Raw genomic sequence first — 15,472 nt, 5'->3', positions numbered from 1 at the left:
GATGTGAACCATGGAGACATTCAGTGAGTCAAACTGCATGCACTTGAAACATGGAACTGCAGAATAGCCTAAAATTAATCAATTTGTTATGCTTTCAGGTTCGCATATTTACATATCTGATAGGAAGAGAAGCTGCTTTTGCTGATAACCTCAAATGGATGGCCTGTGCTAACAAAGGTTAGTCTACTCTCTTTAGCTGGGGACCTAAGTAACCCAGGTAAATGTCTTTTTGAGTTGCGAATAACATTTCGGTGTTACTGCAGGATTTGGGTCATTCTTGTGACTATGTGAGGTACGAAGATTTCATCCAGAGGACGGTATGAGTCTTTCAGAAAGATGACTGGTTTCCTTATGAGTGTCTGTAGATGGCAGAGTTTTCAAGTGAAAACTCACTATGGCATGCATAATTTTTAGAAAAAAAACAACACTCCAAATCGTTTGTTGAAATGCTTTTCATTATTTTAGCTCAGAAATCACAACCTTCATTAAAAAAATGACATATGTAGAAATATATGCGTGTCTAAATGATGAATTAAGTGGATTTAATGCAGAGAGAAGTGTGGGACTTGATCATTTAGGGGGATGTTGGCTATCCCAAAATAACTGTACGATGGTATCATCATGTCTGCAATATTTTGGCTTTTAAAAATCCTTGAACTACCTCTTTCCCCATTTTTCTCTATCTGTGGTCTTAAAAATGCTTCCTTCCCTTTTTTTTGGGGGGGGGAGCGTTATTTCTGCCACATCAAATTATGATGTATCACATCAGCCAGTATCCATTTAGTCATGGGTTATTGTTTTAACCACTGTCTGTGTCCAACTGATGAGAATTACTCAAATTGAAGTCTTGTCTTAATCAACTAATATTACACCATAATTTAGTTTTAGTCATTGTTTATAAGAGTCCTTTGAAGCATCCTTTTGAAGACAACTTAGTCAACAAAGCGTTTTTTAGAGTGACTGAAAAGTACAGCTCTGTAAATTTACAAGAGAAAATCCAAGAAAGAAAGAGTAGCTGCTTGGGTGGACCATCTGTTATGATTCAGCTGTGTAGCCCTTCCTGGCAAAATTGAATATTCTTCTTCTTCTTCACCGTCACCAGTCTCAAGCCTGTTTCACCTTCTTCCCCATGTTTCTATTGTATAAATCTCAGGGACTAGAATGTCATTGTTTTTGTCAATTCAGAAATATAGTTGGCCATCTAAATGTTTGGCTCTAATCATCAGTGCCCAAATAAACATTGGCTTCAAGTTGCGTCAGTTATGGGTTTTGTACCACGTAACATCAGTGAGCAAGTATCCATCTCTGGTCATTAATTAAATCATTGTTTATAGACTCAGATTGTTACAGCATGGGAAGCGGTACAACATTTTTCATCTCAAGTAACATGAGGTCCAGAGCTCCCCCTTATATTTTTCAGCTCTGGCTCAGCCACGTTCTGTGAAATGAAGCATTACAGTTTGAGGAGAAGAGCGAGAACGTGCAGATTGGCTGAATAACTGCACTGCAGCCCTAGCCTTGCGTGAAGGGAGGTTGGGGGAGGGCAAAACTTCTTGTCACTGAGGTCAGTGGCCCTAAAATCAATTTTCCTTGAAGTGATTTTCCCCTTGGAAGCACAGCAGAGATGAAGGCAGTTTGCAAGGTTTCCAGCTGACTGGCTTGTGGACAGCAGAGACTTTGTCTTGGGAATCGATCTCAAAGGAAATTCATATCACCTTGCAAGAGTTCCTTAACTCCTCAAATTGAATGACAAAGCTATAAGACCTCCAAGCAGATTGCTGTTTGACATTTTATGCATAAGTAGGACATATCTTGAGGGAGCCTGGCCTTAATGAGGCAGAACAGCAAGCCATTTTAAATACATTAAAACAATCAAAACCCCAAAGCCCCAATAGAACCATTTAAGAAATTTATAATTCTCTTTTTCCACCATTCCATAAGCAAGTGCACTTGAAAAACAAAAAAAGGGAGATTTACACAAATATTCAATAAAACAAAGACAAGGTTTTCTAATGTAAAACGTGCCAAGTTTTAAAATAAGCAGTGACTGTTTCTCCCTTAACAGTCACTTTTGTAAGAAAGTTTGCCTGCTGTAAAAATAAGAATGGTCATAATGGTTTAGTTATCTACAAAACAGCTATTATTAAGAGGAGGGGATGCCTCTCCCCTTCTTGCTTCCCTTCTTCTCTATCAGTTAATAATTTGGTGGCTCTTCCTTGTCTTATGCCTTGTTTAAAGAAGATTTGAATTCAGGTCTCTTGCTACCCTGAAAGGCACCTTTCTCAGAAACCTCTGTGGGAGTATATACACCCAGCCACATATGTGAAAATGCTATCGAGCCATGCTGAGCATTTCCTAATACTTTGTTCTGACTACTGAAAGTCCACTCACTTTGAGACTGGCAAAATGGCAAGAGAGTTCAGGAGGAGGAATTGCAAATGATCTCTTTACTCTTTCAGTACCAGCTGTTAGGTGCTTTCAGAAGGAAGTAAATGTTTCACCAAAGGGCCATGCAAGCTGCTGTTCTGTAGCTCTCACAACTGTAAGGATGTTTACAATACATTAGGGAATACTCTATGTACTTCCTATTGAAGTTTTTTAAAAAATGAGAAAGATGAAACAAATAGGAAATAAAATGCCAGTTTGGGAATGAAATATTTTGGGGAAAACTCCATTCTGAGTCCGGCTGGTTTGCTGTAAAGTCAGCTCTACTCCAAGGCCATGTATTTCACATGCATGCAGAGGAATTCTGCCCTGCTGCTTGTAATTCACACCCAATCCAACACCTGCCCCTCTTCCCCCCAACCCCGCTGCCAGCAACAGTGTGAACATTTTCCCCAAGAATGAATGCAAAGGAGAGAAGATGAGGAGGGTGAAACCATTGTGCCCCTGGTGTTGATCAGGAAAAGAGAGATTCTGTTTTCTGGGGAAGAACAGATGCTGAATTGAACCAGATGGACCATCAGCTAGTGCCTGGCTTCATTTCCCAAGTAGTCACACTTGGAATTTGTAAATTTTCATAGTCGAACTGCAGTCTGTCTTGCTTAGGTGCAATGAGGCATCAGGGACAATTCAAGATTTAAATCTACTAAAAGGAACGACCAAGGGACAGTAATGACAGGGTTTTCCAACATGTTGATGACATTGAAGAATCTGAAGTCATAGGGCCTTTGAGATGCTTAATAATGATAATGGTACTTATTAAGTGCTTTCTATGTGCCATGCACTGGAGTAGATACAAGTAATCAGATCTTGTTCCCATCCCACATGGGGCTCTCAGTCTCAGAGGGAAGAATACAAGGATTTTTTCCCCCCATTTTACAGGTAAGGAAAATCAGTCCCAGAGAAAACCTGAGGCCACACAACAGACAAGTGCTAGAGCTAGAACTAGGATGCAGTTCTTTCCACTAGGCCACACTGCCTCACTTTATCAGACTCTCAGCATAATTAGATGAGGGGGTATTTGTAAATAATGGGTCAACTTTAGCCATGATTCTAGAATCTGTCTTTTTTTCAAGATATGGAATATTTAAAAGCCATAAATATTAAGCTTAAAATGTTATAGTAGTATGTATCCACTAAAAAGGTATCGTGCAAGGGTACAGCATGCAGTTTATTATGCTGAATAATTGAAGATAAATTTCACGGGAAAGCCTCTGTTTGAATAAGATAAATAAATTGATGTTATATGGAGAAATGAGCAGACCATTCATAATGGGTAACTAATTCCAGTATTAATTACTCCTTCATAATTACATAATGATTGCAGGCTTTATTCTCACATGAGTCATGAAGTCTAAAAGCGCATTAAGAAGGAGACTAAACATTCAAGAGCAAGAATCCAAAAAAGGGGAAAAAAATGAAGCCCTGTTCTGTGAAGAACACAAAGGGAAAATAAAGGAAGTGTATATAGTTACAGCCAAGGACTCCAGCCCTCAACTACTTCCTATTATCAATCAAAAATTACATTTGTTAACCAAAACCCTTATGAAAACCTTAAAAAAAGACACTTTAGAAAAGGTCAAGGTTTTTAATGGTCTAGGGTTAGCTGATTAAATGCATTTGTTTAAGTTCTATGACATGGCTTTTTCTTTTCAACCTTTCTAGCCCCTTATCCATCTACATCACCGGTCTTAGTCCTGAAAAATTAATTGGATTTGAGGCCAACAGTATGGGTAGGAAAACTTCGAGCAAGAAGAGATGGGCTTTTATGACAGTTTCAGTAAGCAAAGAAACATTCTACATGGACATACGTTCTGGAAAATTTTGAACAAACAGAATTATGGTCCATCTTCTTCTTTCATCCTAAGGGGTCCTTGGGATGCGCATCCTTGAAGAAACTCTTCTGAACATCTATAGAAATCAAGTCAGGGGCCGATTCAGATAATCTTCTATGTTTATATCTTCTTGCCAATTCTTGTTTTGACTAATGGTTTGTAACTCTACAATCACTCTATTCTCCCAATCTGTCCTTGCACCTCCCCCCCACCCCCCACCCCTTTGGATTCCCTCACTTCATTTTGTGGAAGGATATTTTCTTTTCCTTTGGGTTTAATGATCACAACATTACCAGAAGTAGTATTCCATCTCTTCCCAAGTCTGTTCTTTACAAGGTTTCATTAGGCTTTGCTTTTCTGTATTCCATTTACATCATTTTCCATTTAAAAAAAATCCACTTTGTCTTTCCATTCATAAACTCCTGCTTGGCCCATCATTTATTCTGCAAATAGTACAGCATATGTTTTCTCACAAGATCACAATCCCAGTTGCTTTTTTCATCCCCTGGTTTTTGTTCCCTTAAAAAATGTCTCTCTCCATACCCTATCTCCTTTTCCCAAACAGCCAAAAACTTGGGAGTACTTCACTCTGAAATTAAATGTTCTTGCACTTAATTCTGCTCACTCCTATTTCTTGAAAACGTTTTCTACCTTATCCTCATATTTTATGTTCTTTTACCTTCAACTTTGCTTGCAAAGCTAAACGTATAATGTTTTACATTTCCCTCTATCCTCATGCTGATGGAATTTTAAGAAATTCCCTTTGTTTCTTCTTATGTACATTCCCTTGCATCGAAGTCTGTTTAGGCTTTTTCTTGGTTTCCCTGCATATTTTTTTTTCTTTCTTTTAGTTCTAAATCCCTTTTTACTACTTCCCATACGATGACAGTTTGTTCCACATTTTTTCTATAACTGGCCAAACTCCCTAATCCCATGCTTCTCTTTATCCGATGGGACAAAACTACTCACCATTTTCTCAGTTTGGGAATGTAGCCCCCTCTCCTCTTTTCTAAAAACTAAAAGGCATATGAATCTTGCAAAAACACCTGTGAATGTCATCCCTAATACTCACCCACTCTCAATTCCCCAAAGTAATTGAATTTTCTTTGGCCATATTGATCCTACAGTATGTAAGAGCAAACCCCAAACCGAGTGAAATAATTATCCAAACTGCGTGTTTCCTTTGAGTTCAAAGGTGATGATGCTGAGTGACATTTTTATCAGGGTGTGTATGAGTGGTGGCTAACCAGACCAATGGGTGATGGGCAGGCATTTTCACCTGGTGTGCCTGATGCCAATTTTGTTTCTTCCCTCTTGGTGACAGATTTTCTTAAAGCTTGCCCTTCAATACATTCTCCCTACTACTGATTGCAGCACACCAGAGTGATCTGTCTTTTGCTTTTGTCTCCCATTTGCCCATTGATATGTGTATTACATTTGAGGTTTCGCTTCATTTTTTTCAGCATGTTTACATCTACCCATTTCAGGTCATCATGGAGCAGCTGTTTGGGTCTTTTTACCCTTTGAAACAGTGAAAAGGTAACCTTAGCATTGTCCTCTACTAATCTTTCTCATTCAACCCATATATTGTTTGTCACAAAATTCTGTCAGTTTTAATTTCACAACATTGCTAAAATCCACCCTTTCCTCTCCATCCAAACATGTTAATCCAAGAATTTATGCTATCCCACCTTGACTACTGCATCAGCCTCTTAGCTGACCTCCCTATCTCCTGTCTCTGATCTGATCTAAGCAGCAGAGTGCAGTATAGACTGGAGTGGGGACTCAAGTCTATATTGCACTCTGCTGCTCAGATCATTTTTCTAAAAAAAAAAAAAATTCAGTCCATGAAGTGTAAGGGTTGGGTTGTGGTAGGAAATCAATGAGATAAGGTAGAGGGGGCGAGCTGACTGAGTGTTTTAAATCCAATGATAAGAAGTTTCTGTTCAATGTGGAGGTGAATGGGCAACCATTGGAGGTTCTTGAGGTGTGGGGCAACATGGATTGTCTATATAGGAACACTTGGTGAAAGCATAAAGTTCTGGGCTGCTAACAGAGATCTTTGGTTGCATGTAGGGTTTTGCAGAAGTAGACTGCTATGTAACCTCGGTCATCCCAGGCTAGTTTTCAGCCATAGCTGGGTGCTTACTCTGTAAACTTTAACCATCTACATATCTTCTTGGGTATGTGTCTCAAGAGCATTGTCATCAGTATAAAGCAGTCTTGGATGACTCTTTAAAAGGCTTTTGATAGTGTTCATTGGCCTGTTGAGTTGCAGTTATCTCCTGATCAGAAGCATATCTTGATTCTAGATGGCACTGCTTCCATTACTAAATCTTGGTAGTAATAGAAGAAATAACATTTATTGAATCTCCAATTGGTGCATTGCCAGTACTAGGCACTTAAAAACTACAAAATAAAGAAGTGACACATTGCCTGCCCATGAAGAGCTTACACTCTAACAGGGCAGACAAACATAAAAATATTTACAAGAGTGGTCAAAAAATTCAGTGCTGAAAAGGATTTAGTAAATTATTTGGTGAATTGAAGGGATGATATGGTTCAGAATCCTAGGAAATTAATTAGGAAAAGTTAGTTGGAGTAGGGGTGGAATTTTAGGAGGACTTTGAATGTGGAGAGGTCTGTGGTTAGAGGACCTCATGAGGGTTTAAGGAGGGAGGTAGGGTGGGAGGTTTGTTACTTCAGGAGGCTTGGTGGCATAGCGTAAGTTTGAACAAAACTGGGCTAACACAGCATTCTGCTTTACTTTGATGGTATTAGAGAAAGGGTTAGAAAGGGGACCTTTAACTTTGACTCATTCAGTCTATCAATTGAGCATCTACCATGTGCAGAACATTTTACTAAGCACTTGGGGGAGGACAGTAATTGGAAGACACAATCTCTTCCTCCAAGGAACTTATAGTCAGGGAGACCAACAAAAATAATTTACAGATAGAAGGAGAGGGTAGGCACAGGCGATTGGGTGGGTAAGTCTGAGCCAAGGTATATGTGCTCCCAGGCTTCCAGTTCCAGGAAGGTTAAGGGTAAATTGATGATCTCTGGGAAAGGGAAGGATGGGGACCTTGCAATAGAGGAAGCAGGACCCTGCTTCCCCCAACCCTGTGCCTCCTCCCCTGCCCCGCTCCCTCCTCTCTAGAAATTCCCAAATCAACCTTTAGGAAAAGGATCTTGGTAACTGGCTTGGGGCAACTAATTTTGATTAGCGATTGTGAGAACTCAGGTCTTTTGATGGTAGAACATGCTTTGATAACCTCTATGAAAGCAATATTTTACATCTAATCAATCAGTGGCATTTATTGAGCAGTTACTGCACGCAGAGCACTAAGCACTTGGGAGAGTACAACAGAGCTGGTAGACACATTCCCTGGCCACAGTGAGCTTAAGGTTTATCTTATACTCATATGCTATAAGCATCATGTCTGCCATATCAAATTTCTTCTGAAGTCACATTTAAAATCAGACATTACACGGTCGATAATATTCCACTGTAATTTAATCATTTAATCAATAAATCATATTTATTGAGTGCTAACTGTGCATAGTACTCTACTACTTACTTGGGAGAGCACAATACAACAGAGTAGGTAGACACGTTCCCTGCTCACAATGAGCTCACAGTCTAGAGAGGGAAACAGATATTAATATAAATAAATTACAGTTATGTAGATAAGAGCTTTGGGGCTGAGAGAGTGATGAATAAAGGGAGCAAATCAGGGTGACAAGGGTGACAAGGGAGTGGGAAAAGAAGAAATGAGGGCTTAGTCAGGGAAGGCCTCTTGGAGGAGATGCAAATTCAATAGAGCTTTGAAGGTGGGGAGAGTAAATACTGGATATGAAGAGAGAGAGGGTTCCAGGCCAGAGGAAGGATGTGGGCAAGAGATCAACAGCGAGATAGACAAAATCAAGGTACAGTGAGTAGTTTGACATTAGGGAAGTGAAGTGTAATAAGAGAACAGCAAATAGAGGTAGGAGGGGGTGAACTGACTGAGTGCTTGCAAGTGCTGTGGACAGTCCTGACTGCCTTTCCCACTTCTTTCCCTTCCCTTCTTCCCTTTTCTGCATTTCACTTAAAAGTGGTTCTCCATTTCCCCCTTTTTCTGCCCTCCTTTCTTTTCCTCCTCATCCCAGCTGTCCCTCCAGCCACCGGCAGTCAAAAAGAGAAGTGGCATGGCCTAGTGGAAAGAACACGGCTAATCCCGGCTCCACCACTTGTCTGCTGTGTGACCTTGGGCAAGTCACTTAACTCCTCTGTGCTTCGGTTTCCTCATCTGTAAATTAGGTATTAAGACTATGAGCCCTATGTGGAAAAGTGTCTGTGTCCAACCCAGTTATGTTGTGTTTAACACGATGGTAAACCAATGGTAAAGAGTTTCTGTTTAATGCAGAGGTAGATGGGCAACTACTGGAGATTCTTGAGGAGTGGGGAAACATGGTCTGAACATTTCTGTAGAAAAATGATCTGGGCAACAGTGAAATATGGGCTGGAGTGAAATATGGAAGGAGGCGGGAAGGTAAGCAAGGAGGCTGCTAGGTTAATCAAGGTGGGATAGGATAAGTGCTTGGATCAACATAGTAGTTTGAATAAAGGGGTGAAGACAGACTTTAGCAATGTTTGCAGGTTGAACTGAGAGGATTTAGTGAGAGATTGGATATGTGGGTTGAATAAGAGAGATGAGTCAAGGAAAATGTGAAAGTTATGGGCTTGTGAGACAGGGAAAATGGTGGTGCTGTCTACAGTGATGGGAAAATCAGTGGGAAGACAGGGCTTGAGTGGGGAGATAAGGAGTTTTGTTTAGGACGTATAAAGTTTGAGGTGTCAGCAGAACATCCAAGTAGAGTTGTCTTGAAGACAAGAGGAAATGCGAGACTGCATAGAGGGGAAAAAGATCACGGCTGGAGATAAAGATTTGGGAATCATCCACATGAGGTGGTAGTTGATGCCATGGGAGCAGATGAGTTTTCCAGGGGAGTGGGTATATATGGAGAATGGAATGATACTGGCTAGAATTTCTTCAGCAGTGGAAAGCTTTGAAAAGTACTGGTAGTTTCCCCAATCAACTTTGTGTGTACATATAGTCTGTTGTACATCCTATTATTCAACTATTTTATCCTAACATGCTTATGCTAGTATGAGTTGTGTCATGGTTTTTCTGCCTATTCCCACTATATCTAAGTAATGTATGCCTGATAATAATAATAATAATGTTGGTATTTGTTAAGGGCTTATTATGTGCAGAGCACTGTTCTAAGCGCTGGGGTAGATACAGGCTAATCAGATTGTCCCATGTGAGGCTCACAGTCTTAATCCCCATTTTATAGATGAGGTAACTGAGGCACAGAGAAGTTAAGTGACTTGCCTACAGTCACACAGCTGACAAGTGGCAGAGCGGGATTTGAACCCATGACCTCTGACGCCCAAGCCCGGGCTCTTTCCACTGAGCCACGCTGCTTTTCTATAGAGAAGCACTGTAATAGAGCCTATCCATCACTGCTATTACAGTAATCATGTGTTTTGCTTCTGGTGTACTCTAAGCCCTATACCTAAGAGAAGCGGCGTGGCTCAGTGGAAAGAGCCCAGGCTTGGGAGTCTGAGGTCATGGGTTCGAAACCCGCTCTACCACTTGTCAGCTGTGTGACTGTGGGCAAGTCACTTAACTTCTCCATGCCTCAGTTCCCTCATCTGTGAAATGGGGATTAAGACTGTGAGCCTCATGTGGGACAACCTGATTACCCTGTATCTACCCCAGCATTTAAAACAGTGCTCTGCACATAGTAAGCCCTTAACAAATACCAACATTATTATTTTTATTGCCTAACTTCTTTCCCTTCCTTTCTTCTCCTTTCTGCATTTCCCCTACAGTGGTTTTCCTTTGCCCCTTTTATCTTCCCTCCTTTCTTCTCCCTTTTACCCATCTTTCCTTCCAGCCCCTAACAGTCAAGGAGGAAAACAGAATAAATTTTTTCTCTCTTACTAGCTGCTACTAATTCCGCTGCCTGCACTTGCACTCTGCTTTCCAGAATCTCCATTACTTCACTCTGTAACATGTGTCCCCTGCAAACCCATTAGAGGTTGCACTCATCTCTCATCACTTGGATGGGATTTAGGGCAAAACAAATTCTTCAAAAACAATTTCCAGTCTCTGGTAGCCCCTGGGGCCCCTCTCCCCTTCCTTCCTCCTGCCTTGCTTCCTTGACACTCCCCATATTTGGTGTTTTAGTATTTTAATATTCCAGGCTTGTTGCCAGGATTATGCTCAGGGCCTCCTGCTGGTCACCCAGTGGAATATTATGGGACAAATGTTCTTCCCTGTGCTCCATGTCTCTTCATCTTTCTTCACTTCCAGCATCCTGGTGGTTTTTTAGCAGTTCTCTCACACTGCTTCCTCACTTACTACCTCCATACTCTTCAGAGTTCCCACTTTTCAGCAGAAGCAGAATGGCATAGTGAATAGAGCACTGGCCTGGGAGTCAGAAGGTCATGGGTTCTAATCCTGGCTCTGCCATTTGTCTGCTGTGTGACTTTGGACAAGTCTCTTCACTTCTCTGGGCTTCAGCTCCCTTGTCTGTAAAATGGGATTGAGACTGTGAGCCCCATGAGAGACATGGACTGTGTCCGACCCAATTCGCTTGTATCCACTCCAGTGCTTAATACAGTGCCTGGCACATAGTGCTCACCAAATACCGTAATTATTATTATTATTCTCAGAGAGCCCCCAACTGTGGCTCTGTGTGGAGCCATATTAAGGACTCTCCAGGCAGTGCTCAAGTAAGGGTCCTGACCTGGTGAAATTACCAGAGGACCATAATCAAGAGATTAGAGAGAGGAGAGACCAGCCTTCATAAATGGAAAGGGAGGTCTACAGAGGCCAGTGTTGCAAAGACATTGCTTAAGGAACATTACCAGTGAAAGGAGGGGAATAAATTAAGAAGTAAAAGTAGAGGCCCTGACCACATGGTTGACCCTTTTGGTAAGAAAAATGGATCTCTCTACCCTGTCTCCAGGTTTTCAACTCTCTCTCTCAGAGCCCCAAATCTGGACAGGAAAATGATCAGAGCCTAGGCTTAGATTAGGAAAGGGAAACATCTGGAAAGACAAAATATTTTAGAGGCAGTGTCATCAGAAGCTTACAATACAGGAATTCAAAACTGAACATAACTAGCCACTACACATAAAGAGGTGTGCCGTGATAAAGAGACTGCTCTGCCTTGGCAGGTTCAGCTTTCTCTAGTAAAGAGGTTTGCCCACCAAAGAAAAGGAGATGGACTATTTTCTAGAAAGGCAGTTAATTCCATCATTCCTCAGCATGAGCTCAACTCAAGTCCTCAGGAGGGGCATTGCTTATTTTGAGGATTGTACATCATGGTCAGTAATTTCCCTCTGGGAATATAGGGTGTGGAGGTGGGGAAGTAGGGAGGCATCCCCAATCATTTTAAATTGCTTCCCATGGAGTCAAGTGTATACTAAACAACCACTCCCTGCAGACAGTTATTGTAACTTCAGGTTTGATTTTGCAAAGAACTAGAATAGGCCAGTTCTGAGCTTGCAGCTAGGGTGGGGGAGGGAAGGAGTGACAATACATTTTCATTAGAGCTATGCTAAGCTGTTGTTATTCAACCAGAAACCACACCTGGTTTGAGACTGGCACACTAAATTCAAACCAGCTGCTCTTTGTTTGAAAGTTTCCTAGGTCTGTGACCCTTTGGATGACACCGATGATGAAACATTTCTTTTCTCTCCCCACAATCTGAACAGAGAATGATGGGAATCTGAATTTTATCGCATTCCTGTTAACAGGCATTAAAGGCCATGAAGTGCAGATCTGAGCATTGAGGCCATAATTGCCTTGCCCTGCTTCTTGGGTTCAAATGGTTCAAGGTTACTTTATGTTGTTGGGTGTCTTGTTCTCACAAGAGAAGGCTCTGTGTTTCAATGAAGGCTTCATCTTCAGGTTTCCAAATCACCAGAAGAAAATCTAAATCAAAGCCAACACAGTAAGCACACAAGACTTCCTCCCTCCTCCTCCTTTTTCTTTCAATTACTCCCAACAAAGTCTAGACTAACAAGCAGCACATTGCAGGTGCAATTACTGGACAATAAAATATTGAGCTGGTAGGATGGATTGTGACTTAAGGGACCAAGAAAATAAGGTGGTGCAAGTATACTTTAACATCTAATTGATTTATCAAATAAAACAACAGAATGACAGCAAACTGAATAAACTCACAGAAATCAGGATTGATCTTATTAAAATAGGGCTAAAAATTTCTGGCATTACATTTTTAGCTGCTTCATCTTATATTTTGTTTTTTGCACTAGTATAAAAGGCAGGCAGGAAATGCACACTGCTGGTTCCCCTCTCTGTAAATAACATGGATTTTCCTTTGGTGTTTCACAGGTTTTTTCACTCAGATCTCCACTCTGGCTGATGTGCAGGAAAATGTCATGGAATATCTCCATGTTCTGAGCCGACCTAAGGTCATTGACCAGGAGCATGATGTGGTATGGACTGAAGCGTACATTGACAACACTGTAAGTCTGTGGGCTATCCAGGGAAAGAATGCCTTGTACATTCTTACCAGGCCACATTTGGAGTTGCAGGACTCATTATGGATAAGGAAATCATAGATATGTCTCAAATTCCCATACCCCAAGGCAATGAAACTTTACTCTGAATGTAGCATTAAGCGAGAAGTTTCACAATGGGATGATTTGATTTGACTTATTCCAGTGACAGCCTCTGGGGGCGTATTTATAAGGAAGACATGCTACAGTGAGTCAGAGGACAATGTCCTCAGATCCTCATACGTTTTTGCTACTGCCTGGCCTTGTCAGTGGCAATATATACATATATATATATATATGTATATATATATATATACTATATATACTTCCCTGTGTAATCACTTCCTTTTTTTTCAATTGTCCTCAGTCTAACATAAAAAGTTTTGCTGAAAAGCAGAACTCTGTAAAGGTGCACATTACAATTGAGAACTAGGACTGTGTTCTGTGTTTTATATTTTATTTCAGTGTGTTGTTTTCTTGGCAAAAACGATAGATAATCACATTCAAATTTCTCCTCTACCATTATATTTTCCTGCTACAGCCTAGTTGATACTCTGTATCCTCAATCTTCAGTTTAATTATAGATTGGCAAAGAGTGGTAGATGAAACAGAATGGCTGCAGCAATACCTCCCTACATGTGTGGCTGCTAAAGCTTTCTGTATTCTTTCTGTGGTTAATCATTTGGGCCTCTTCTATCCCCAATTCAACCAAAAAAGCCAATCATTATCATCAGCAGTATTTAGCAGTACCCACTGTCTACAGTATTTAGGAGTGTCCCCCTCTAGGTTGTGTCTGTTTTTTGTTGTAGTATACTCTCCCAAGCTCTTAGTACAATGTTTTGTACACAGTAAGCATGCATTAAATGCGATGGAATGAATGAATACTGTGTGCCAAGCTCTGTATGTGGTGCTTGGAAGTCAAACCAGCAGAATAGAAGATGGGATCCCTGTGCTCAAGGAGTTTACCAATGAATGGAAAAGACAAGCAGAAATAAATTAACAAAAGTACAATAGTTAAAAAGAATATATTAGATATGTTGCTTTATCTGTTATTTATCCACTTATAAATAATAAGCAAGTGAGTACATCAACCTGCTGAGGTGGTTGAAGGGAGGGTGTGATGGTCATGGTGGAAGGATTTTGATGGAAATGATTATCGAGACAGGCTTTGAAAGAAAGGAGGGAGGGAAAATATTTAGCCATGTTGAGAGGGGAGAGCATTCAAGGCAGAGGGAAAGGTGTGAGCGATGGGTCAGAATTGAGAGAGTCAAAAGCAAGGAGTGGTTAGGAAATGAATTTGGATGCAGGAAAGAGCACACATTTGTAACTATCTAGAGAAGAGAGCCAATAGGAAAGAGGAAATTAGCTGCTGGAGATCCTTGAAGTTGATGGTAAATGATTTTGGTTTTATGTGAGAAGCAGTGGGAAGTCATTGGATATTTTTTGAGAAATCAATCATAGAACAAGATGTGTTTGTAATGGTATTTTAGAAAAATGGGTGCATCTGAATATGTTAGTCTGAAAGGGGTTGAGGCTGGGATCAGGAAGACCTATAAAGAGATGATTACAGCAGGTGATGCGAGCCAAGAGGTGATGAGAGATTATGCCAAGGTGGTGGTCTGGAGGGAGGAGAGCTTGGTACAAATCTATAAAATATTGTAGAACAACAACTCACATGATCTAGAGATGTCTAATGTAGGAGGTAAATGAGAGGGCGCTGCCCAAGAAGGCACCGAAGTTATAGCCCTATGATTCAGGGTAGATGATGATGATGGTGGTGTATTCAAAGTCAAATAGTAAACTAAAGCCTGTCACATTAAAGTGAATGTTTCTAACCAAAGTGAAAATTCATTCTTAGAGCCAGATTTTCTTGTTCTACTTGGAGGTATCACCATGTTAACCACTGAATTTCTGTGCAAACACATATTTTTCAACATGTGCAACAACTGACAAGACTTAGGAAAGAACCTGAGGGGAGACTTACTTTCCTATCTTTATATATTTATTTATTTAGAAGAAAGAGCCTTTAGTAACCTGAATTCAAGTCCTTAGAACTATCCCCTGGAAAAAGCAACATGTTATTCCACAGGATGGCAGGACGGGGTTATGTTTCATTTTAAAATCACCTCCCTAGTGGATTGATAGGTAGGTCCATCGTGTGTAAACACTGTCATCTGGGAAAGCACCAAAGCTGGGCAGCATGTAGAGAACTTTGCAAATCTTATAGAACAGTATTGCTATTCTTCTCTTCGGGTTTTTTTTCCTTTGCAAACACATTTGAAAACTCCTCTAGCAGAATGCTTTAGTTCTGTGAAAATCTGATTGTCTCTTGTGCCAATCTTCTGGAAAAAAGAAAAAATGCCAACATCTCAGTTAAATGAGTGAATGCACACTTTGCCTAAGCAAACAGGTCTTTCTTCATTGGCTAATATATTAGCCATACTTCATTTTCAAAGATGACACTGCAGACACCTTGTCCATGTGAATGGGTGTGGCTGGAGAGAGTGATATGCAACCGACAGCCCATTCCATGTTGTGTTACCTGCCAGGATTGTCCTTGGCCACACTGGTGGTTTAGCCAGTTGTGCCACCTGTTCATATTTTAATGGAT

The 15,472-nt window shown here is 40.7% G+C and overlaps 1 protein-coding gene across 2 annotated transcripts in view; it reads left to right on the top strand.

Annotated features, from left to right (window-relative positions):
• Positions 1 to 15,472, top strand: part of CACNA2D3 (calcium voltage-gated channel auxiliary subunit alpha2delta 3) — a 1,019,762-nt gene that overhangs the window by 682,541 nt on the left and 321,749 nt on the right. For both annotated transcript variants that reach the window (XM_029052259.2, XM_029052258.2), the window contains exons 12-13: positions 99 to 177; positions 12,695 to 12,828. In XM_029052259.2, the coding sequence (XP_028908092.1) occupies positions 99 to 177; positions 12,695 to 12,828 (213 nt within the window). The remainder of the gene's footprint in view (positions 1 to 98; positions 178 to 12,694; positions 12,829 to 15,472) is intronic.

The sequence above is a fragment of the Ornithorhynchus anatinus genome, chromosome X1 (assembly GCF_004115215.2).
Source record: "Ornithorhynchus anatinus isolate Pmale09 chromosome X1, mOrnAna1.pri.v4, whole genome shotgun sequence".
Lineage (NCBI taxonomy): Eukaryota > Metazoa > Chordata > Mammalia > Monotremata > Ornithorhynchidae > Ornithorhynchus > Ornithorhynchus anatinus.
Note: the sequence above shows the minus strand (reverse complement) of the source record. Positions and strands in the feature narration are given on the sequence as shown.